A 26447-nucleotide genomic window follows, 5' to 3' on the forward strand; every position below is an offset into this window, starting at 1 on the left:
GGTTTGTTGAAGAAGTTGGCGCAGGCCCAGAGGCAAATTTGCTTGGAGACGAAAATGAAAACGAGGCTGAGAAAATGTCGCAGACGGAGATGACTTCAGAGGTTTCAGTGCACAGGAGTGTGGAAGAGAACGCTCAATGACATTTCTGGGAGGATACGCCATGCTGTGTTGCAGCCACTGTCACAAGCACCTGCGTCAATACTTCATCTTTCAATGTGTAAAAAACAAAAACAATTCTAATAAAGTATCACTCATAGTCACACACACACTGGGTGTGGTGAAATTACCCTCTGCATTTGATACATCCCCTTGTTCCACCCCCTGGGAAGTGAGGGGAGCAGTGAGCAGTGAGCAGCAGCGCTCGGGAATCATTTTGGTGATTTAACCCCCAATTCTAACCCTTGATGCCGAGGGCCAAGCAGGGAGGTAATGGGTCCCATTTTTATAGTCTTTGGTATGACTCGGCCGGGGTTTGAACTCACGACCTACCAATCTCAGGGTGGACACTCTAACCACAGGGCCACTGAGCAGGGGAGGCCTCCTCAGTGAAACCTGTGGCCTTTAGAAGACATACGCAAACTATATGTGTAAACACAATAAAAATGTGCTAAAAATGAAGTGGATGCTGCTTTTATTTAGGTGTGCTTATGGTTTGCACCTTACGCTATTACGATTCCAAACAGATTTTGTATTCCTTTTTAAAAAGTTTTTAAGCCATCCCTGCGCTTACTCTCTGTGTGTAAACGTCATAGATTAGTAGCAAAGAGGAGTGTGAGGAGGCGTGGCCGGCGGACCTGCAGCAAGGCGGGGCGCGCTGGGGCCGGCTCCAAGATGGGCGTCAGGTGCGTAGATGGCCCACCTGGGCGTAGCTATGCAATCACCTCTCAATGTGTAAAAGGGCAGCAGGAGATGCAGGAGGGGCAGAAGGAGCTGGAGAGCCGCTGGTGCAAGCGCGACAAAAGAGCGAGACGCAAACGATGCCAGGGACGGCTGAAAAGCGACCGGAAGAGCAAGCAGTTGGGAGAGGCGAGAGCTGAAAAGCGACCCGACCTGAACTGAGGTTTTTTGAAATAATAAACAAAGTCACAAAACTGCTCGTAATCATGTCTCCCCTTGGTGGTCCGAGGAACCCGGAGGAAAGAGGTCCTCCACAATGAGCTTTTGTAATCTCTCACCTGTTTTGAAAATGGGTTATTATCAATCACATGCCAAATATTCGGTGAGAATCGGTTTGAATCTGAACAGAAATCGAGTTCAATCGTGATTTTTGGTAAGATTCACATCCCTAGGAATACTAATAATCTGTTGTCATCTTCAAGGGTGATATGTCACTGTACCTGCGTGTGCCGATATATCCAGTCAAGAAAGTGAGTGACGTTGCCGTAGACCCCTGGCCTGTTCTTTAACGCACATCCAATTCCCCAGCTGGTGTCTCCAACCAGCCACCACACGTCTGCCTCCTTGACCACCAAGGGTCCTCCACTATCGCCCTGCAGCACACAGCAGTCACGACCATAATCAGTTGAATCGTGGCACTTTGACTTTTTTCCTCCAACAGACTTCTTCAGTTTGGTGTCAGGTTTCCTTATTCATGTATCTGGTGGGCGCGTCACCTAGGAGTCGTCACCATTGGATGGTTATTGTTGATGTTGTTGGAAGTGGGTGGTAAACAACCGTCTTGCATACCAATGCAAAACATTTACCATTTACCGTCGAGTGAGACAATGTTTGGGGGAGAGATGTCTGGACAAGAATGTCAGTTAAAGTTAAAGTTAAAGTTAAAGGCCTACTGAAATGAGATTTTCTTATTTAAACAGGGATAGCAGGTCCATTCTATGTGTCATACTTGATCATTTCGCGATATTGCCATATTTTTGCTGAAAGGATTTAGTAGAGAAAATCCATGATAAAGTTTGCAACTTTTGGTGCTGATAAAAAAGCCTTGCTTTTACCGGAAGTCGCAGACGATGACGTCACAAGGGTGAGGGCTCCTCACATCCTCACATTGTTTTTAATGGGAGCCTCCTGCAGCAAGAGCTATTTGGACCGAGAAAATGACAATTTCCCCATTATTTGAGTGAGGATGAAAGATTTGTGGATGATGATATTGATAGCGAAGGACTACAAAAAAAAAAAGTTAAAAAAAAAAAGGCGATTGCATTGGGACGGATTCAGATGTTTTTAGACACATTTACTAAGATAATTCTGGGAAATCCCTTATCTTTCTATTGTGTTGCTAGTGTTTTAGTGAGTTTAATAGTACCTGGTAGTCGGAGGGGTGTGTCCATGGGTGGCTTGAGGCCAGTCTCTGAGGGAAGTCACGGCAGATACAAGGTTGGCGCAAACTCCACAGATCTCCGGTAAGAGGCGACTTTTTAAAACAATTTTTTCACCGAAACCTGCCGGTTGACATTTGGTCGGGAACCATGTTCGTTTGACCGCTCTGATCCATAGTAAAGCTTCACCTCTGGGAATTTTAAACAAGGAATCACCGTGTGTTTGTGTGGCTAAAGGCTAAAGCTTCCCAACTCCATCTTCTTACTTTGACTTCTCCATTATTAATTGAACAAATTGCAAAAGATTCAGCACCACAGATGTCCATAATATTGTTTAATTGCGCGATGAAAGGGACGACTTTTCGCCGCAAATAGTGCTGCGCTAATATTTCCTGACAGTCCGTGACGTCATCATTCCGCGACGTTTTCAACAAGAAACTCCGCAGGAAATTTAAAATTGCAATTTAGTAAACTAAACTGGCCCTATTGGCATGTGTTGCACTGTTAATATTTCATCATTGATATATAAACTATCAGACTGCGTGGTGGGTAGTAGTGGGTTTCAGTAGGCCTTTAAAGTACCAATGATTGTCACACACACACTAGGTGTGGTGAAATGTGTCCTCTGCGTTTGACCCCTGGTTTGACCCCTGCCGCGCCCAGGAATTATTTTTTGTCATTTAACCCCCAATTCCAACCTTTGATGCTGAGTGCCAAGCAGGGTGGTAACGGGTCCCATTTTTATAGTCTTTGGTATGACTCGGGGTTTGAACTCAAAACCTACCGATCTCAGGGCGGACACTGTAACCCAGTGGTTTTTAACCTTGTTGGAGGTACTGAACCCCACCAGTTTCATATGTGCATTCACCGAAACCTTTTTTAGTGAAAAATAAAATGTTTTTTTTTTTTTTTTTCAAATTCAAGAAAAAGTTATATGTTTTTGGTAACACTTTAATATGGGGAACATATTCTAAGTAACAAAGACTTAATTTAGAGTTATTTGGACACTAGGGAACATATTGTAAGTAATAAAGACTTAATTTAGAGTTATTTGGTTAGGGTTAGAGGGTTAGGGTTATAATAAGGCCATGCCGAATAAAGCATTAATCAGTACTTAATGACTAGTTAAGAGCCAATAGGTCACATATTTGCATGTTAATAAGCAACTAATTAATGGTGAATATGTTCCCCATACTAAAGTGTTACCATGTTTTTTTTACTGGAGCACAAAATCAACCGTGCATGAACATCACCTTGTTCAAACAACAAAACTAAGACAGTGCATAAACTCACAACAAATTACACACCTGCAAATCAGTCAGCTGTTGCCGTATCTGTAATATGCCAACAGGGAGAAGTTTGTATTTACACGAAGAGTCGGGTGTGTTTTTTTACCTCTGCCGAACCCCTTTGGTCGACCCACCGAACCCCTAGGGTTCGATCGAACACTGGTTAAGAACCACTGCTCCAACCCAGGGGTTTCAAACTCAATTTACCTGTGGGTCACTGGATGCAGAGTCTGGGTTAGGCTGGGCCGCAAGAAAAGATTTATTTAAAAAAAAATGTTGCATACTCCTCAGCATGTGTAGTTGTATAATGACGTTTCAAATTGCATCCCTTGTGCACCGCAACTTTCTCTGAGCAAATAAGACACGTCGGGGTGCCCCTGGGCTCAATAAATAAATATTGCATCTCCCACTTTTCCTGGAATTGTCTTTGCTCATCAATAACCATTCTCTTCACTGCAGGCTTTGAAAAAGATATGTTTGGGGTTGTGGAATATATTTGTATTTAGCCGACACATAGAGAATAATGTTATTTCCGCAATGTGTGTCAATCCGCTTTCCCTCCCTACAGCAACACGGCAGTCGGCGGATAATAGGGAAAGTACCAAGAAAGCGAGCGCAAAAAAGTGACGGCTCCCGGAGTGTTATCTGGCGTCATATAGAAATATATGTAGTGTTCATCGTATGAGACAATGCAAATTAAACAAAAAAACAAAAAACGGTTTGAATTGGTCCAGGTTATCGGGGACTGTTATTACTGACGGACAGGTGTCGTTGATTGACTGCAGTCAGGCACGAAGGAAAACCCTCATCTCCATAGCAACGTCTCTGTCGCTTTCACTCACTTGCCGTTTTTCCACTAACGCAGGGGTAGGCAACCCAGAACGTTGAAAGAGCCATTTTGGACCCAAATAACACAACGCTGTCAAGCGCCCTTCATATAAAACTTGCGGGACACACTAACATTACATTTTCATATTAAGGTGGGGGCCGCAAAATAACATCTCGCGGGCCGCAATTGGCAAGCGGGCCGCGTGTCTGAGACCCCTGCCCTCACCACTAAGCCACTGAGTAGGCAATGGTGGTTGGCCTACATCAGACAATGGTATATGTGTGCAAACATCCTCTGTTTAGAGGCCGTTTTTAGGTAGTGTTTTTGTTGTTATCTATGCATGGTGAGAACGTATCTTTGAAATATTTATTATTTATTGCAAATTTTTGTGTTCTCATTGTGTTTTACTTTAAAGTGGCGGCGGGTTACAGCAGCTCTGTTCTCTCTCATATCCTCCATTGTGTTCTTTTAATGGTTCCCTCTTGTTTCCATGTGTTTTTTTTTTGTGTTTTTTTTACCTTATTTTTACTGAATCGGCACAGCAACCACATCAATTCCTTATTGTGGAATCAATAAAGTCTATGCAATCCAAACATTTTCAGATAATATTTTCAATTAATTAAATTAAAGATGAACATTTTTGCCAGAATGTTGACTTAGTTGAAGTGTAACTTTTTTAGTTAGCGTCCATTTTACCTTTCTGTATAGACATCATGGCTTGTTTATTCAGCCATTTTGGAATCACACAACTAACTGCAAATCTTGATATACTTTAATGAGTAGCCCCGTACGTGTAATGTATCGATCCACCGGACCAAAACAAAAAGAAGCTACGGTACTTGCTGGTGCTGCTACAGACTGTGCCTGCATTTTTAATTGAATAGACTACTTTAAAAAGTGTTTAAGGACTTTTCTTTTTGACACATTCTTTGATTCAGCCTTTTAGAAGTTTATTTCAAATCTTTATATAGAGCATATATATATATATATATATATATATATATATATATATATATTCACTTGAAAGGAAACTGCATTTATTCATTTTTTTGTCTATTGTTTACAAACCTTATGAAAGACATGACAACGGATGGATTTTTTGTTTTTATGCATTCTAACTGGTAAATAAATGTAAATAAAAGTCCGCTTACAGCTGAGCCAATGGGAGGTCCTCTATTGTGTCCAAAAAACCCAACAAAAAAACATCCAAAAAGCGCCAACAATGCTCCATTTACATTTCATGACTTGAATATTAACCAACCAATTGGTGATATTGTTATTATACGCGCTAACGCAGACCAACTATTTATAGCGGCACCGTAATGGCTACCGTGTGTCCCTATGTTTACATCATCGAATGGTCTGCTGCTTTGGAAGTTTATTCTATATCATAAATGATGTCTCTCACCTGAATAGTAGAAGGGTAAGGACGTATTCTGACAAGTTGGTACACTTTGACAGCCAAATTAGACCTGGAAATGGCAAGAACGACACGAAAAGGCGCTTGGTTTTACCCCCATTTGCGAGGATTTTGAGTCATTCTTATTTCAAATGGAAATATATAAACATCCTAGCAGTCTGCATCCTAATGACAGCAGACATTGTACAGTAAGTGATGTATTATGTGTGTTGGCTCTCATGAAGTCTGGAGTGAGCAATAATTAGTGATAAAGAAAAAAAAAACTTGTTTGGGGAAACGTATGCTTTGGTAACATTCCGAATGTATTCCATAAAGGGTTTGGCGATGTAGACAATATAAATATTATATTTTGGTCGTACATATCATTCAATACTGTCGTCATATTGTCATAATGCATGTTAATGACACATTTTAACTTGGTCTCACAACTGAACGACCGCATCCTCAATGGAATGTATCTGGCAATCTAGCAGCCAAAGTCCCTTCATAGTGTTAAGACACTTGTGAGTCAGTAATCCTCCCATTCGTGGCGGAAAATACACTTGGAAAATACAAGTCATACAAACCTCTAAGATTAGCCAAGGTCATGAATATAAACAGAGGTCGGCTGATTGATAAGTATACTATTAGTATATTTGTTGCGATCCGTTACTCGGATCTTCACATATTGTTTATTGTTCCATTGTCTCATTCTCCATCTGACCAGCTTACTTCCTGTTTTGTCAGTCACCTTGGTTACACATTGATTTCACCTGCTCCTCGTTTTCTACACACACCTGGTTCTCCTTGATTACTCCCTATATACTGTAAGCCTTCCTCTTTTCTTTGTTCAGTCTGAGTTCATAATTTGCCTTTGAGCAAGAGTATTGACTGACTTCACGTATGTATATTCTCGCTAGCTTTTCACGCTAAGCCTTTGTTTTATTCCAGCTCTCACGCTGATTAATTGTTTTTCCTTTTTGTGTGCCTTTGTGCCAGTCTTAGTTCTTCTGTTTTCTATTCCTAGCTTTTATGCTAGCGCCCTTGGTTTATTTTGTCTGTTAGCTCCAGTATTTTTGTTTGTAGCCTGCTTTTGTTAAGTTTAATAAATCATTTAAACTTACCATTGCTGTGTTCTTGTCGACGCATCCACGGAGGGACAAACCCGGCATTACTATGCCAATCAGTCATTACAATATCATCAATACTACAGTGATTGGATCGATATTTATTATTATCACAAAATCGTTTTTTGTTATTCTATGTATTTATGTACTATATATATATATATATATATATATATATATATATATATATATATATATATATATATATATATATATATATATATATATATATATATAAGTCTGAAAACAGGAGGGTTTTAAAGGACAACTGGACTTTTTCTGAATTTTGCCTATCGTTTACAATCATTATGAGAGACAAGAAGATAGATGTATTTTTTTAAATGCATTCTAACTTATAAATAAAAGTCTACTTACAATTAAGTCAATGGAAGGTTCTCTATTTCGCTCATAAAGCCCTCGAAATAACCATCCAAAAAGCGGCAACTCGGGCAGGGCGATATGGGTCGAAACTGATATCCCGGTATTTTCAGTCCGAATGGGGATACTCTGTTTGTACTGGTATCTTAAACAAAACGTGAAAAAGTGTTTAAGGTTGTCTAGGTGTTTTATGGCTACATAGCCAGTGTTGAGAGCACTCAGATTACTTTTTCTTGTAAGAGTAACGTAATGTTTTGCTCCTTGTTATGAAGTAATTAGTTAGCCGTTAGTACGTCAAAGCAGTTTTTGGTAATATTGTTCATTAACGTTAGGTTTATAACATCACACTTGTGAGCAGGGATGGATGGAGATTCTACTCGCTCACTACGATGAAGGCCGATGGCTGTTCAATTTGAAACTACTCTTCAGCCACCCAGTCGCTGCCCTAGCTTAGTCTGCATAGGAAACTGGGAGATTCACTTTCAAGTCGATGAGTTGCTAAACATTTGACACACCGAGCAAGCAGCAGAGAAAAGCTATCGCTAGGGGACGGCGTGGCGCAGTTTGGAAAGTGGCCGTGCCAGCAACCTGAGGTTCAATCCCCACCTTCAACCAACCTCGTCACGTCCGTTGTGTCCTTGAGCAAGACACTTCACCCTTCCTCCTGATGGGTCGTGTTTAGAGCCTTGCATGGCAGCTCCCGCCATCAGTGTGTGAATGTGTATGTGAATGGTTGTCAAAGCGCTTTGAGTACCTTGAAGGTAGAAAAGCGCTATACAAGTATAACCCATTTACCATTTAGATGCTGTGCTAAATCGCTAACAGAAGTGAACAACATAGACGGATGAGATTAGTGATAACATCGCTACAAGGATAGATATATGTTCTCATGCAATTTGGTGTATGTTTTAATAAAGCTCACCAATAGTCAAATGTAGTCGGCGACCAAAGTATTGCATCATTCGCGAGTCGAGAAGTCGGCAACAGAGCCGCTATACTATTTTTTAAAAATTGGTTGTGTAAAGTAATTGTGCATTAGCGAAGCCTACGTAAACACGCACAGGGTGGGGGTGAGCCAAAGGGAATGCCCTGTGCTTTGCACGTCAGGCACAGAGAAGAGCAAAAGGCCGTTACAAAGGCGCATCAAAATATACAGGTATGGTGGTATTGTCTCAAATATATATCTCTTTCTAAAATATACAGGTATGAACTCTAATACTGGTATACCGCCCAGCCCGAGTGCCAATAATACTCCATTCACAATTTGTGTCCTGAATATCAACCAAGTATTAGTAATGCTGTTATAAGCGTTAACACTGCGGCATCCCAGTGACCGCAGAGCTTTTAGAGAGAGTGATGTTTTATTATGTTTGTTGTCTCTCATGAAGTCTACATTAAGTAGTACTCAGTGATGTTGTCGAAAGAAAACGCCAAGGTTGTGATGCGTTTTTAGAATTATTGTGTTGTGGTGTGCTTAAAATAAGCAAAATACGTACATTTTACATGTTACTTTCAATGTGCCTGTACATTAAATATATACTTACCGTGTGTATATAAAAACATTGATGGAGGTGTTTGGATGTTTTTTAAAGCTCTTTATAGGCAGAATACTGCCACTGTAATGACTTTTTAAAACAAATTTGAAAATTGTTCTATTATCATTAATTATCCAAATAATACCTTGTTATATATGTGTCATCACAGGAGGCTGCAATGTATATCATAATATAGATTCTAGGTCATATCGCTCATCCCTAATTCTGAAAAGATTTCAGACTTTATCTTTATCCTTCTTACCCGGATCATTGATGTCCTCACAGGAGTGTCCCTTTATTTTGAGATGCACATCTACCCACAATCATTTCCTGACATCTCAAAGATTGTCTCATTCCACGAGAAGAGTCACCCTTAAGAGTTGTTTTTACCACAAGCCAGGCGAACGACCAACCGCTATGCGAGACGTCTCGGTGGTTCATCCGCCACGTCGGACAACAACAGCAACAACAACAAAACAATGACCAGCCCTAGGAGCCGCGTCAATGTCAAACTCACTTGGCAGGAATCCACGCCTCCCTTCAGTTCCCCAGCGCAAATCATGGTTTCAGTGATAGCGCCATCCAAAATGTTGGGTTTGTTGCAGTCCTCTCTGTTGTAAATGGTGACCTGAGCCTGATTGAGTTTGTCTGGAAGTGGCCCTGAGAAGAATGAACGTTTTAATGACTCCTTGGTTGGTTTTAATGACACCTCTCAGTGCAGACTCACCAGACGACCTCAACTTTCCCCAACCTGTAATCCAAGCTGGAGTTCCAGCCATGAGCTCCATGCCATTGTTAAGCAAACACACCGGCTTTACCTTCCCTGTCCAAAAACAGATTCATGTTAAGTAAAATAAATCCTAATCAAAGAAAAGTGGCACTGTGTTATTTACTTGAAAACGTCAAAGGTTTTTTCAGCTTCAGAAGAGCAATGTCATTGTCGTTGGTTTCAGAGTCAAACTTTTCATGGCTGATGATTTGGCGAACTTCGTTGCCGTTGTACAATTTCATTTCCAACAAGCTGACGTCACCTGAGCGGACGATCCATTCTGAGGAGTTTGAGGAACTGCAATTGACGGAAAAATTTGGTTAGCAGATATACTCAAAAAAACTAAAACAATGTTTATGAATAATTCGGAGAGGGGTTGGTGGCACACGAGCCAAAAATTACTACATTTGATTATGGTGATGATCTGGACCAGTGGTTCTCAACCTTTTTGTAATGATTGCGTGGCATCGTGATGCGAGTGCGTTTTCTTTTGATGCAGTCGGGCTCAGACACAGCGTGAAGGTAAGAGTAAAATGACTTATTAACAAATAAAAACAGACTTAGTCAAAACGAACAGAACTGGCATGGGAGCTAGAAAGAAATAAAAGAGGTAGCATGGGAGCTAGAGAAATAACAAAAGGAATACAGGATCGGAATCAGAGTCGTCACTGTTGTGAAACACAAACTAGGAAGCAAGCCTGAATGAAAAGAAAAGAAAAGGCAGGCTTAAATAAAGACAGTAATAGAGAGGCAGGTGCACGTCAAAAGCAAGAGGCAGGTGAATCTAATGAGTTACTATGGAAACAGAACAAACCAGGAACTAAGGAAGTCAAACACTAACAGAATATAATACAAAAACGAATCAAAATCAGAACATGATATGATCTAGGCAGTGAATCATAACACTTTTTTCAGTGATGTACCCCCTGTGAACATTTTTTTAATTCAAGTACCCCCTAATCAGAGCAAAGCATTTTTGGTTGAAAAAAAGAGATAAAGAAGTAAAATACAGAACAATGTCATCAGGTTCTGATTTAATAAATTGTATAACAGTGCAAAATATTGCTCATTTGTTGTGGTCTTTCTTGAACTATTTGGAAAAAAAGATATAAAAATAACTAAAAACTTGTTTAAAAATAAACAAGTGATTCAATTATAAATAAAGATTTCTACACATAGAAGTAATCATCAACTTAAAGTGCCCTCTTTGGGCACTTTAACTTGAACTTAATTCTAAACATTTCTTCAAAAAAAAAAGATGTTTTAACATCAATATTTATGGAACATGTCTACAAAAAATCTAGCTGTCAACACTGAATATTGCATTTTTTTTTTCACAGTTTACGAACTTACATTCATATTTTGTTGAAGTATTATTCAATAAATATATTTATAAAGGATTTTTGAATTGTTGCTATTTTTAGGACATTTTTTTTTTAAATCTCACATACCCCTTGGCATACATTCAAGTACCCCCAGGGGTACGAAAACCCCCATTTGAGAACCACTGGTCTGGATGACGGTAAGGATCCAGGAATTTATCATCCTCAATGATCTAGGGATGCGCCAACCAAACGGCCACCAATCGGTATTGTCAGATTTTGTTAAAAAGTATGTGAGCAACCAATGCTAATTTGTGCCTTTCAATGCAAAAACAAAAAGTTCGCAAAAACAATCCCATCTGTGCGGCTAAAATCTAACTGCGTATGTCCATACACAATGTGAAGAACTCCAATAAATTAATAATCATCACATCTATTGTGCCAAATAAACCCTATTTTTTTTTACAAATATTATTATCATTGGAAGGCAAGGCTTACTCAAAATGTCATTGACCAAGTAGGAGCAAGCAGAAGAAGAGAAGAAGCTAATCGCTAACAAGCTGCTAAGTTATAGCTTTAAGTAAATAAGTGCTTACTTTGAGAAGTCTAGATGGAAGCATGGTAGAGCAGAAAGTAAATTAACAGGAAATGAACAAGAGTCTAGAAAGAAGATAACAAAACAACAACTGTTGTTTTGTAGCTTCAAGGCTTGCATGTCAGGGGAGAGCGGATCCATTCATCCAGCAGTATCGGAATATGATCGATACCGTCAGAGTTGCCACTGACAGTTTGTTTGTGTTTTAGTTTCTCCTCTGTGTGTTTAGTATTTCCTGTCCTTAGTTCCTGTCTAGTGCTCTTATTTGGTTCAACTTCCTGTTTGTCTCCCTGTGTCCTGTTCTCACTCAGCTGCGGCTGATTGGCATCTGGTCACACCTGATGTCAATCGGCCAGCTCCTATTTTACCTGCTTTGTTCCTCCAGTCAGTGCTGGATCATTGTCATTTGTATTGTCGTTGCCTCATGTCACTCTTGTGTCTTTGCTACCTGTCGTGTCTGGCATCATTTCAGCTATTACCTGTCGTGCTACATCTTGTCCTGGTCGTCGTAGCGGTAAACTGTTTTTGTTAGCCATTAGCTATTACCAGTTTTTCTGTTTGTCATCCTCTAGCTTCCATGCTAAAGTTCCTTTTGTTTTTCTAACCTCCAGTGCTAACTCTCTTAGTTTGTTATTCCGCCCACGTGCGTGCTTTCTGTTTGTAACCTTCGTTTGTTCTAGTTCTAGTATTTTAAATTAAAACCATGTTTTCATATTCTATGCCTGCCTCTGTCTCTGCATCTTGGGGTTCGTCAACAAATAAGTGTGACAGATACTAGAGTTTGTTAATGTTTACAAATTCTGTGAATAATTCCCTGGACATACGACAAGTAGTTTTCGCTTTTGTTTAAGTATTGTGTACTGTTTTATTGACTTTGTTGTAATCAAACAATTCTACATAATAAATAAAAGACAGTAAAGAACTAATTTAAATGTGTTGTTACTGGTAATTGTCAGTAGCATTCACCATAAATAAAATGAGATATTTACAGTTGATACACTTGATCTCTATTGGCCGACCCCAATGATAGATGATGATGCATAAAACCCTCATTGAAACATCCTAAGCACAAATTAAAACTTTCCTCATGAGATATTTACAGTTGATACACTTGATCTCTATTGGCCGACCCCAATGATAGATGATGATGCATAAAACCCTCATTGAAACATCCTAAGCACAAATTAAAACTTTCCTCATAATTCCCATATAGCATTTTAGTTCAGCGCTTCGTTAACACATAACTCCTACAGAACCTGCATTAGTTTGTTTTATATCGTCATCATTATCATGAATTGCTCAAATAAAAAGTGTTAAATGTGTTGTTTTTTTCCAGTAGGATCAAATGAAATAAACATAATCCTATACTGATGACCATTTTTTTAAAAAGAGGGGAGTAAATGGCTCACCCTTCAAAGCAGTGTGCAGCTGAGACAATCCAGAGTGGGCTGATGATGGAGCCTCCACAAATGTGCCTGCTACTCAAAGACTGGAGACTGACCTGCCAGGGCCAGGCTCCTTGTGAAGCCTCTGTACCACCTACGATGCGACTGCTGGGGGCCGCAATGGTCTTTCCACAATCTAAACATCCAAAGCAGAAGGCTGGCGTTACACAAGTGCACATGCTGAATGTGTAAAATTAAAATAAACATTTCTTACAAGTAGTATTATCACTGGAAGACGAGGCTACACGTTACACACAAAGTAGGGCAACGCAGACAAGAAGCGAATCAAAGCAGCTGAGCTAGGCGTCTTTCTGTTTCGTTTTCGCCATTCTCGGATCCTAAATGACTGTCACAGTGTACCAACTTGTAAGAATACGTCTTCAGACTTCTTCTGTCCAGGTGGGATGCATGATTTGTTGATCTACATTTCCACTTTCCAAGGAGCAAGGAATCGAAGAAAAAAACCTCGCCAGTCGAGCATGTTGAAATAGTACACAGGCTTTCCGCTAGAAATAGTTTGTCTTTGTTAGCGCTTATAATAACATCACTAATGATGCATATGTTCCTTCTTGACTGCACTTAAATGTAGAATATATTTATATTATTCATATATTATGTATATAGTATATTATGTATATCAGGGGTCACCAACCTTTTTGAAAGCAAGAGCTACTTCTTGGGTACTGATTAATGGGAAGAGCTACCAGTTTGATACACACTTAAATAAATTGCCAGAAATAGCCAATTTGCTCAATTTACCTTTAACTCTATGTTATTATTAATAATTAATTATATTTATATTTGTGGAAACACTGATCACCTTATTGATTTGTCACAATAAATATATATAGAAACAGATAAATATATATATAAAAAAAAGGGGTATTTCTGTCTGTCATTCCGTAGTACATTTTTTTTCCTTCTACGGAAGGTTTTTTGTAGGGAATAAATGATGAAAAAAAACACTTAATTGAACGGTTTAAAAGAGGAGAAAACACGAAAAAAAAATGAAAATGTAATTTTGAAACATAGTTTATCTTCAATTTCGACTCTTTAAATTTCAAAATTCTATTGAAAAAAATGAAGAGAAAAACTAGCTAATTCGAATCTTTTGGAAAAAAATTTATGGAACATCATTAGTAATTTTTCCTGATTAGGATTAATCTTACAATTTTGATAACATGTTTTAAATAATTTCAAATCCAATCTGCACTTTGTTAGAATATATAACAAATTGGACCAAGCTATATTTCTAACAGAAACAAATCATTATTTCTTCTAGATTTTCCAGAACAAAATATTTAAAAGAAATTCAAAAGACTTGGAAATAAGGTTTAAATTTGATTCTACAGATTTTCTAGATTTGCCAGAATATTTTTGGGGAATTTTAATCATAAGTTTAAAGAAATATTTCACAAATATTCTTCGTCGAAAAAACAGAAGCTAAAACGAAGAATAAAATTAAAATGTATTTATTATTTTTTAGAATAAAAAAATAGGTTTATTTTAACATTGATTTAAATTTTCAGGAAAGGAGAGGAAGGAATTTAAAAGGTAAAAATGCCCTGAAATCATTTTTAAGGTTGTATTATTTTTTTTAATTGTCTTTCTGAAAGTTATAAGAAGCCAAGTAAAAAAATAAATGAATTTATTTAAACAAGTCTTCAAAATAATTTCTTGGATTTTCAAATTCTATTTGAGTTTTGTCTCTCTTAGAATTAAAAATGTCGAGCAAAGCAAGACCAGCTTGCTAATAAATAAATACAATTTAAAAAATAGAGGCTGGTACTGCACTGGTAAGTGCTGCTATTTGAGCTATTTTTAGAACAGGCCAGGGGGCTACTCATCTGGTCCTTACAAGCTACCTGGTGCCCGCGGGCGCCGCGTTGGTGACCCCTGATGTATATTATTATTATTATTATTATTATTGTTTATTGTGAGCAAACTGTGGTACTGAATTTCCCCCAGGGATCAATAAAGTACTTTTTATTATATTCTAATACTTGGTCAATATTCAAATCAGGAAATGGAGATGGTTATTTTTTGGATTTTATGGGCGAAATAGAGGACCTCTCATTGGCTCCGCTGTAACTGGACTTTTATTTACATGTTATATTAAAAATCCATCCGTCGTCATGTCTTTCATAATGACTGTGAACCATATGTTGTGTTTTATCATTTCCCTGCCTTCTCCTTTATTGTGATGTCTGTTTTCTTCAGCTCATTAGTCCCCAGCGAGGGGCGGACACTAAGGCACACCTGCAACCCATTTCAACCTAGGAGTATTTAAACTCGTCACTTGAACCTCTCACGTTCATGCGCCTGCTTCACCTCGTCATTCCAGGTACGTTATCTCTCTTTAGTCCTATAATCTCTCACCGCATTGTCTTTGATTCCAAGCCTCCCTGAGGTAAAGAGGATTCAGTGTTGGACTTTATGCTGTGCTCAGTGTGCCCTGGCCAACCACTGAGGAACCTGTTTTTGTTAGTAATTCATTCTTTTGTTACACTTTTTGGACTTATTAAATTTTTCCCTTTTTTGTAATTCTACTTTGCCTCCCGTCTCTGTATCCTGGGGTCACCTCCTTGATCAGTTCTTAACATCATTGGCAAAATTCTATTAAAAAAAAAAAAGTGCAGTTTCCCTATAAAACTGACCTAAAAAAAAATACAATATTTTCAACAAACCTAACAAAATCAGCTTTTTTCGGAATATTAATCATTAGTAAACTCAGACAAAACAAAATTAAAGCAATTGATAAGAATTAGTTAATTGAACAATGATACACACTGATGGTCTAACATGCCTCCTTTTTTCTGTATAAATAATGTGTTTGTACTCAAAAAACATTTGAGTTTTTTATTTCAGTGTTTTTTCCTTTCCTAAATTTGAAACTCTGACAAACGACATGACCAAAAACAAATTCTCATGAGGGTATACTTTTATTTTGCATTTGAATTCCTATTTTTGATCTGTTGGTTTTAAAGCATACTTTGTCTTTAATACGAGCCTCGTTGCTCCACTACAGCTGACTCTTTGGAGTGAGCTTCTTTTTTGGCAACTTTATCAATATTTCAGGGTGTTTTTTTTTCTTCTTCTTCTTCTCTTCACTGTTCTATTTACATTTTTGTTTCCGGAAAGTTTTTTTTTTTTTTTTGTTAACGTGAGCTCATAGACATGAGTTCTTTAAAGACTTTAGATATATTCTTTAGATGCTCTTCAATGTCAGCTTCTGTAGTTTAGGATAGGTCTTTGTCATTGCACAAGTACATTGGTTCAAAAAAACTTTGTTTAAACAAAGCTTCTGTATAGTTTGGAAGGATAGTGAAAGTAGCAACTCACCTATACAGCGTAGTCCAACAGTATTCTGCAAGCAAAATAGACTGCAAAGGATGGGGATAAAAAACACTTTGTTTTTAATTCAGTGAAAACTTTAAACAACGTTTGAACATTACACTGTACAAATATACATTTATATTGATTGGCAAACCTGTGAGACAGCTGGGATAGAATATGTGATTTCTTGTCACTTCCAGGCACCAGTTTCATGAAGCCTTTGGAGGCCAAAGAACCTGCATTGGTTTTGCTGTAGGTCACATAGTCCTTGCTGAGGGTCGAACACAAGGTCGTATAAGATTTTCATTCACTTTGTTATTAGACCTAAAATATTGAATTGGTACATTTTTTCAATCACTTTAAAATCAGTGTATTAGCCTGTTTCCTTACACAGTTTAGGGTCTGGAGCACAGCATCAATTTACATGACCCAATCCAAACAACCTTTCCCACTCATGGTATAAATGAACTAAAACCCACAAATAAAGTCAACACACGGTCACACATTACACACCTCCTGGATGATTTTAAAACACGTTCAAGCACTATATATATAATTTGAAATTACACATATATAAATCAATTACAGTGCAAGAAGGGTAATATGCAAAAAAACTCCCTCCACACTTTACCATGTTTGGCCCATTTTAGCTCCTTCATATTTCTGATTGACTACAAAGATTTAAGGAATTTGCCAGGGAAGTAAACAAGGTAGTAGTAGTCAAACTTTTACGTACTCTTAAAATTCAAGGTTTGTCATACATATTTTAAAATGCATTGTCATCAAGCTCTGGTGTGGGTAAGGGGAGGTTGTTAAAGTTGAAGTCGTTGAAGTAATGTGGTGTTCTTCAGTCTGCTGCAGTTTGCTTTAATCAATGCAAACAAAAGTGTTATTTTGGTACAAATAATTATTACGCCACAATCGACGTTCTGCTGTCAGGTGAAAAACACGTCATAATGTGTGTATTTGTGTATGCGTGGCCATGTGTGCGCTAGCGCATCAATGTAACAACATATTGGTGATTACCCTCGAAAAATGGCTTTCTGGCAGTGTTTACTGTATTCCTATATGTTTTTCTAACTTGCCTCATCAAATTGCTGTGAAATCAATATGCAGATTTAAAGCACGCCGATCGCAGATTACGTTTAAAAACAGCTGTGTAGACGTGATCACAGACCACTCAGAGACAGCACACATAGTTGGTATAAGTAATAATGAAAGAGAACTGAAGTTAATGTAGTGATTTTGATTGTATAAATATACATACAGTATATTTTATATGCATGTTGTGTGTGTATATATCTCCATCCATTCATTTTCTACCACTATATATATATATATATATATATACATACATACATACAGTGGGGCAAAAAAGTATTTAGTCGGCCACCGATTGTGCAAGTTCTCCCACTTAAAATGATGACAGAGGTCTGTAATTTTCATCATGGGTACACTTCAACTGTGAGAGACAGAATGTGAAAAAAAATCCAGGAATTCACATTGTAGGAATATTTAAGAATGTATTCGTAAATTATGGTGGAAAATAAGTATTTGGTCACTTCAAACAAGGAAGATCTCTGGCTCTCACAGACCTGTAACTTCTTCTTTAAGAAGCTCTTCTGTCCTCCAATCGTTACCTGTATTAATGGCACTTGTTTGAACTCGTTATCTGTATCTGTGTGTGTATATGTAGGTAAGTTTGATATGTGTGGAATGTTGGAAAAATTTTGATCAAGTAAAATTAGTCAAACAGAACAATGGTAAGTATGAAAACCGCTAACCTATTTATCATTAACCATCTGGAAAGGACTTTTGCTCTCTTTAAGTTGAAGTGTAATGGTAATTGTTTTATGGCGACACTTAGTTTCCTATCATTATGCAGTAAGTTGAATAATTAACAAATATGCAACTATAATTATTTGATACCTGTTTATATTGACAGATTAATTCAATTACCTATGTTTATCTTGTGTGCTATTGTGTGCTAGGCTGTTGTGTTGTTGCTAGCTCCTAGAAGCCTTTAGTCTACCATGTATACTTTTTGTAAATGACCAATCTTGTGTGCTTTTTGGAACACATTTTAATATTAACTGGCAGCTTTAACTAGTAGACATGCTGCAGGACTGCTTTGATACTTGTGGGTTTTTTTATGGCCAATTTCAAACCAGTATCCGATATCAATATCAGACACCTATTTTTGACAATGTCACATGTTCATGGGAGAACACTAATTTTCTCTGTCATGGCCAATTATGCAAATCAGACATGTTAACAGCAGAGAGACATTTCGAGTCCGACTTTGTTGGAAACGTTGCGATACTATCGATGATCTGAACAGAAGGTTGAATATGAAGAACGCTACTCGTTCACCTCTTGTAACCCATCTCCTCGCACACAAGTTTCCCGTAGTCGTCGTCCCACTTGTCAGCACACACTGGCATCCACGACTGGCTCTGTGACGAGTAACTCTGCAACAGGAAGTTGCTTCCATGAAGACGAACTGGAAAAGAGAAATAACACCACATTACTTGTGTGCCATACAAAATAGACAGAGCACGTGTTCAAGATGTTAAGGTTTTTACAGCATTTGGACTCGTCCTCTCCGTCAGGACAATCTACGACTCCATCACACCACTGGGAGAAGCTCAGACACTTCCCACTGTTCCAGCAGGCCCTCCCAAATGCACATTGGTAATACACTACAGGTACACAAACACACATGAAAAAGAAGGACGTACATGAACAAGAATCGGCTGAAAAAAAACAACTTGCGTTACATTCTTGTGACTCACAGAAGTACCACAGCAGGAGAGTGAGCACCGCCAGGATGAGGAGGACAAATATGGACACGGGCAGGATGCGGCTCCATTTGCATTTCTTTCTTCCTGCGAGGGTCAGACCAAAAAAAAAAAAAAAACGCTGAATTGAGTCACTGTGCACACAACAGGTGCTGCGAGGAGTCAAGGTAAAACCAGTTATGTTAAAAAAATTAAAAAAAAAAAGACAGATTTACATACTGCAGTATTACTCACACTAGGTCAAATTTGAACAGTGCTTAGGTGTAAGATGGGGAAGCACCAGAGATATGTTGCTGGGCAAATAAAGCGGAACTTGTAACTACTTCCTTGTATAGCGAAAGAAAACAAGGCACGATTAATCATTTGTGAATGGAAGAAATTCAAGAGAACGGTGCTTGTTCTGCAAAATTCCAAAGGAGGATGTGGTTGATGATATCCAGGGACTTAGGAGCACAGTCAGCAACCAAAAAATGAACAAAATAGTTTGTTGAAATAGATTTAGATTCTGCAGCATTTTAATTAAATAAATCAATCCTATAATGTAGAAAGTAAATCCAGATACCACTTTTCACTTCCAAAATAATACTGATGTTGGAACCTTGAGTATATAAAACCAATATTGATATGATATCAGCTAAATGACACAACATACTTGTATTATTTTGTGGTGTGGAATGTAATTTTGTCCCGATACCAAAATTATTTTGATATTTGGTACTTTTCTAAATAAAGGGGACCACAAAAAAATTGCATTATTGTCTTTTTTTAAACAAAAAATCTTAGGGTACATTAAACATGTTTCTTATTGCAAGTTTGTCCTTTAAGGCCTACTGAAACCCACTACTACCGACCACGCAGTCTGATTGTTTATTTTCCAGCCCGATCCAATCTATAAGTAGTCTGCTTTAATCGCATAATTACACAGTATTCTGGACATCTGTGTTGCTGAATCTTTTGTAATTTGTTCAATTAATAATGGAGAAGTCAAAGGAGAAAGATGGAGGTGGGAAGCCTTAGCCTTTAGCCACACAAACACAGCCGGTGTTTCCTTGTTTAAAATTCCTGGAGGTAAAGCTTTACTATGGATCAGAGCGGTCAAGCGAACATGGATCCCAACTACATGTCTACCAGCAGTTTTCGGTGAGAAAATTGTGGTATAAAGTCGCCTCTTACTGGAGATCAGCAGAGCTGGCGCCGTCCATGCAGCTGCGTGACTTCCCTCAGAGACTCTGGCGTCAAGACACCCGTGGCCACACCCTTCCGACTTCAAGTACTATTTAAATTTACTAAAACACTAGCAACACAATAGCAGATAAGGGATTTTCCAGAATTATCCTACTAAATGTTTCTAAAAACATCTGAATCGCTCTCACTTGCCCTCGCCTGTTTTTTGGGTTGTTTTTTTTTCTAGTCCTTCACTATCAATATCCTCATCCACAAATCTTTCATCCTCGCTCAAATTAATGGGGAAATTGTCGCTTTCTCGGTCCGAATTGCTCTTACTGATGGTGGCTCACATTGTTGACAATGTGAGGATGTGAGGAGCCCTCACACCGGTGACGTCACGCGCACATCGTCTGCAACTTCCAGTAAAGGCAAGGCTTTTTTTATTAGCGATCAAAAGTTGCGAATTTTATCGTTGATGTTTTCTACTAAATAATTTCAGCAAAAATATGGCAATATCGCAAAATGATCAAGTATGACACATAGAATGGACCTGCTATCCCCGTTTAAATAAAAAATCTCATTTCAGTAGGCCTTTGAATAAAATAGTGAACATACTTGACAACTTGTCTTTTATTAGTAAGTAAACAAACAAAGGCTCCTAATTTAGCTGCTGACATATGCAGTAACATATTGTGTCATTTATCATTATTTTGTCAACATTATTAAGGACAAGTGGTGGAAAATATATTATTAATCCACTTGTTCATTTACTGTTAATATCTGCTTATTTTCCGCTTCAACATGTTCTATCTACACTTCTGTTAAAGTGTAATATTCACTTATTATTCTGTTGTTTGATACTTTACATTAGTTTTGGATGATACCACAAATTCAGGTATCGATCCGATACCATGTAGTTCCAGGATCATACATTGGTCACGTTCAAAGTCCTTATGTGTCCAGGGACATATTTCCTGAGTTTATAAACATAATATACATTTAAAAAACACGAAATAAGATGTTGTGATGCCAAAAAATATCAATGTAATCATAGTAGTATTGACTCGATACGCTACTGTACTTGGTATCATTACAGTGGATTTTAGTAGTAGATTCACCAATGGCGTTTGTTTACATTTTGACGTTGGTGCGCCACGGTGTGTAGTGAAGCATGTTTAGCTATTCCTCGTCCTGCAGAGATGTCTTGTAAGAAACATAATTTATTTGTCACAATGGAGGTGAGGATTAGTGGTACTTTTTAGAGGCAGTATAGGACCTAATATGATTCAGTAGTATCGCGGTACAATACTAATACCGGCATACCATACCACCCTAATGGAATGTAAGAAAACGCTTGATCCAGTGAAGATATCCATGATCAGTGGTAGCAATTAAAAACACCAATCTGTTAATGTAGACTTGTGCTGTCTTTAAGTTGAATTGGAGTGGTTATTTGTTTTTTTAGCCCCAAAAATTAAGATAAGGAAATGATGTAGTAAATTGCTTAATGCGGACACGTTTGTTCCTGGATACTCTCTAATACTCGGAGACTTTGTATGTGTATATGAAACTATAATTACTTGTTTGGACGGCAATATTGTTCAGGTAAGGACATAGGCTTATATCTTACCCATATCAACCTTAAAAAAGTCAGTGACTTTACTATAAAAGTGGGTGACATTGTTATCACCAGGAAAGATGACATCACCTACCTAGGTTCCATTCTAGAGGCTAATCTTTCCTGTGATAAAATGGCAACCAAGGTAATCAAAAAGGTCAAACAAAGAACGAGATTCCTCTCATTCAACCCTTTTTCGATTACGCTTGCACCTCCTGGTACCTCAGCACCTCCAAAACCCTCAAATCTAGACTCCAAACATCCCAGAACAAGCTAGTCCGGTTACTTTTAGACCCCCACCACAGATCACACTTCACTCCAACCCACTTCTCCAAAGTGGGCTGGCTCAGGGTGGAGGACAGAGTAAAACAACTTGCACTGAGCCTAGTCTATAAAATCCGCTACACCTCCCTGATACCGAAGTACATGTCAAACTACAACACCAGGGGGAGCTCCACAAACCACGTTAAACCCAGATTCCGATCTAACAAAGGTTTTAACTCATTCTCTTTCTATGCCACATCAATGTGGAATGCACTCCCAACAGGTATAAAAGTAAGTGCATCTCTATATTCCTTCGAAACCGCTCTAAAACAACACCTCCAGGCAACTTCAACCCTTTACCAATACCCTCCTCCATTCACATCCCACCTCCCCGGATTATAAATAACCTAATGTAAATAATTAAATGTATTTCTAATGTATATACTTGTTCTTATGCTATGTTCTCTGCTGGCTGTACATATCCTACTAAGTAAGACCTACACTGTTTCAATGTCCATTTCTCTGTTGATGCAATTGTTGATGACTGAAGTACTGATATCAACCAAAGCTCCTCATCCCACCCCCCGGATTGTAAATCATGTAAATAATTCAATGTACATACTATGATGATTAACTTGTGTGATGACCATATTATGCTGATAGTATATATTTGTACCATGAATTGATTAACGTGGACCCCGACTTAAACAAGTTGAAAAACTTATTCGGGTGTTACCATTTAGTGGTCTATTGTACGGAATATGTACTGTACTGTGCAATCTACTAATAAAAGTATCAATCAATCAAACCATGTTTACCTTTTTGTAAATGACTAAAATGCAAGAAAAGACCAATCTTGTGTGCTTATTGGAGGACATTTAGATGTAGCGAGCAAAAGTAAATACAGTGCAGGACTGCTTGTATTGGAGCTTCAGATACTTGTTTTATTTGCTGATATCGGACTGAAATCTGATATCAATATCGGCTTGTGACACTCCTTCGAAACAGTATCTAAAGGCGATAAGGTTTCCTTGGCACCATTTTTATGTTTGTCACGGAGAGTGAGGTCGGCAGGAGTGGGTAAAGTTCGGCAAAAATAATCAAGTAGTTTTTCCGCTTCCTGAGCAACTAATCAAAACGATCACAATTGTCAGGACACACCTTTAAAAATCAATCATCTTCAAATGATTCAATGTAGATGTTTTGAGTGTAATGAATTTCACCAACAGCACAGGTGTACTGCAATTTTTGTTAGTACAGTAATTTGTTAAAAAAAAAAAAAAAACTAAATTTTTCACATAAGAAATAATGTAAATCCAATTAATTTGTTCCAAACACACCATATGAAATACATGTAATTATGGAATAAAACGGCTAAATGAATGGCTTAATGATGTAGGAGGGGTGAGGCACGCGAATGCCTCGGGATACGAGCTATTCTGGATAAGAGCTGTCTTTCGACTAATTGTTATGCTTTAAGTTGCACGCAAATATTTGAGGTACAAACATCCCCGCCATTAGTTGCCGTAGCTAACGTCACAGTGAACCCCGTGAGATCCGACCAAAACATCAGGTCTTATAAGCTTATAGAGATGGACATACATTTATTTTTTTCAAACACGAAAGAAGAAGGTGAGCGCTGAGAAGAAGTGGATGATATTCATTGAATTAAATAAATAAATCTGATATCAGTAGAAAAAACTGCATTTAGTTTAGATAATGAGTCATGTATTGGGTTAGTGCGTCTGCCTCACATGGTTAAAACATGAGGCCACACGGTGGAAGAGGGGGTTAGTGCGTCTGCCTCACAATACGAAGGTCCTGAGAAGTCCTGTGTTCAATCCCATGCTCAGGATTTTACTGTGTGGAGTTTGCATGTTCTCCTCGTGACTGCGTGGGTTCCCTCCAGGTACTCCGGCTTCCTCCCACCTCCAAAGACATGCACCTGGGGATAGGTTGATTGGCAACACTAAATTGGCCCTAGTGTGTGAATGTGAGTGTGAATGTTGTCTATCTGTGTTGGATGGAGTCATATATTGCAATATGCGCTCCATTGTCTACATTTGTTTTAACTATTAGATAAACCTAAAATATTCTTCTTTTTTGAAAATATTGGACTCAATGTGTTGCCAAGCTTATGAGATACAATGCAAGTGAAGTGAAGTGAAATTATATTTATATAGCGCTTTTTGCTCAAGTGACTCAAAGCGATTTACATAGTGAAACCCAATATCTAAGTTACATTTAAACCAGTGTGGGTGGCACTGGGAGCAGGTGGGTAAAGTGTCTTGCCCAAGGACACAACGGCATTGACTAGGAAGGCAGAAACAGGGATCGAACCTGCAACCCTCAAGTTGCTGGCACGGCCACTCTACCAACCGAGCTATACCGCCCCAGTGTAAGCCACTGAGACACTATTGTTCATTTTTGTAATGTTTTTATTTTTTATAAATGGCTGTGATGATAATGTCAATGACGGGCTTTATAATCACTGCTATGTTGGAATTCTTATTAATACTGATACTGTTGTTGATATTATTTTTGTTTTGTGTCATGTTAGTGTGTCCTCTCAATTGCTCTGTTGATTGCTATTCTGAATGTTGCTGGGCCAAGTCTGGTTTTGGAATTAGAATTGTATTATTATTGTATTGTGTATTATTTTGTTGGATTGAGTAATTTAAAAAAATAAATAAAAGCCAGCTAGCTTTGCTTCTCGCTACTCCTTTTTGGACATGTCGTAAAGTGAACTGAAAATATGTAGCTCATATGCTGTTTCATATTGTATCTGCATACATGTTCTAAATAAATGACCAGTTGGAGCGTAGCACTGCTAGTCTGCACCAAACTGAAGTGCTTTCACTCACGACTTTCTGTGACCCCCGTCGGTGATTCATTTGCAGTTGAGCTTCATTTAAACAAAAACAAAAAAATGAGCGACAGTCACAAACAAAATTTGATTATATGTATGGACACTCAATGGAGAGGACTAATACGGAGGTAAGGGGTTTAGTTTGTTACGGGCAATGTTTGGCCGTATGATAACTCAGACAATATTTGAAAACAAGGACAAATTTCAGGTGAAATTTGTTCGTTAATCATAAGAAAAGTTGGGCGTACGGATAAATTACTTATAACTTTCTAATGATCAATAAACACATGACATATTTGCCTGACAAGTTGACTTTGTCTGCTTCACAAAGATATGCGAGGAATAGATGAATAAAAAACATACTAAGTGAGTTAAAGTTAAAGTTAGTACCTTTGTTTTGGACGTTTTCCTGCGGTGTAGACTGTAAGGTGTTTTCGGGCGCGTGAGTGATGACATAACTTGGCGTGGCTTGAGGGAGGGAGGGGTATATCCCAGCCCGCGGGGCGTACGGCGGTGGTCTTGTATCCTCGTGCTGAAAGCCAATGTTATCATAAGCGGGAACATTTTCCTGTGTAAAAGACGACAAAACAATTGATGCTGATAGTAAGTAAATCAATTCTAAGGAATCATTCCATCCATCCATCTATCTTCTTCCGATTATCCGAGGTCGGGTCGCGGGGGCAGCAGCCTAAGCAGGGAAGCCCAAACTTCCCTCTCCTCAGCCACTTCGTCCAGCTCTAACCGGGGGATCCAGAGGCGTTCCCAGGCCAGCCGGGAGACATAGTCTTCCCAAGGTGTCCTGGGTCTTCCCCTTGGTCTCCTACCGGTTGAACGTACCCTAAACACCTCCCTATGGAGGCGTTCGGGTGGCATCCTGACCAGATGCCCGAACCACCTCATCTGGCTCCTCTAATGACTTTGGTAATAGTTAGGTTGAAATGAAACTGTAGAAATAATGAAACACAAGGATTGAGTCTGTGTCGCTTGAAGCCTCAATGTGTCACTTTAAGAAAATGCACATGTGACCGATACAGCTGCCTGTCACTTGACTGCAAAGCACCAAATCAGGAAGCAAAAAAAGATAAATTCCTGTGTGGGTTAATTTTTATTTATATTATAGCACCAAATGAGGTAAATGTTATTTTTTACTCTTCGCTATTTGGCTCATTGATTTGAGTTCTTCATTTTATATTCCAATTATATGCAGCTTATTTGTTAGAAAAATACACACACACACACACAAACCAGGTGTGCTGAAATTACTCTCTGCATTTGACCCAACCCCTTGTTCCACCCTCTGGGTGAGGGGAACAGTGAGCAGCAACGGTGGCCGCGCTCGAGAATCATTTTGTTGATTTAACCCCCAATTTCAACCCTTAATGCTGATTGCCAAGCAGGGAAGTATTTTTATAGTCTTTGGTATAACTC

The 26447-nt window shown here is 38.5% G+C and overlaps 1 protein-coding gene and 1 long non-coding RNA gene across 6 annotated transcripts in view; one reads left to right on the plus strand and one right to left on the minus strand.

Annotated features, from left to right (window-relative positions):
* tmprss2 (transmembrane serine protease 2) overlaps positions 1–26447 on the minus strand; it is a 32537-nt gene that overhangs the window by 1257 nt on the left and 4833 nt on the right. For 3 of the 5 annotated variants that reach the window (XM_061898106.1, XM_061898108.1, XM_061898107.1), the window contains 11 exons: positions 25410–25587; positions 19096–19188; positions 18886–19002; positions 18674–18803; positions 16455–16571; positions 16307–16347; positions 12929–13100; positions 9727–9899; positions 9561–9656; positions 9351–9493; positions 1338–1490 (listed from right to left, as the gene is read on the minus strand). In XM_061898106.1, coding sequence (XP_061754090.1) covers positions 1338–1490; positions 9351–9493; positions 9561–9656; positions 9727–9899; positions 12929–13100; positions 16307–16347; positions 16455–16571; positions 18674–18803; positions 18886–19002; positions 19096–19188; positions 25410–25587 — 1413 coding nt within the window. The remainder of the gene's footprint in view (positions 1–1337; positions 1491–9350; positions 9494–9560; positions 9657–9726; positions 9900–12928; positions 13101–16306; positions 16348–16454; positions 16572–18673; positions 18804–18885; positions 19003–19095; positions 19189–25409; positions 25588–26447) is intronic. The other 2 variants (XM_061898110.1, XM_061898109.1) reach the window with 1 other exon arrangement.
* On the plus strand, positions 16495–19788 carry LOC133551429 (uncharacterized). The gene is made up of 3 exons (XR_009806494.1): positions 16495–16589; positions 18913–19008; positions 19098–19788. It is a non-coding gene; the product is annotated as an uncharacterized LOC133551429 (long non-coding RNA).

The sequence above is a fragment of the Nerophis ophidion genome, linkage group LG04, assembly GCF_033978795.1.
Source record: "Nerophis ophidion isolate RoL-2023_Sa linkage group LG04, RoL_Noph_v1.0, whole genome shotgun sequence".
Lineage (NCBI taxonomy): Eukaryota > Metazoa > Chordata > Actinopteri > Syngnathiformes > Syngnathidae > Nerophis > Nerophis ophidion.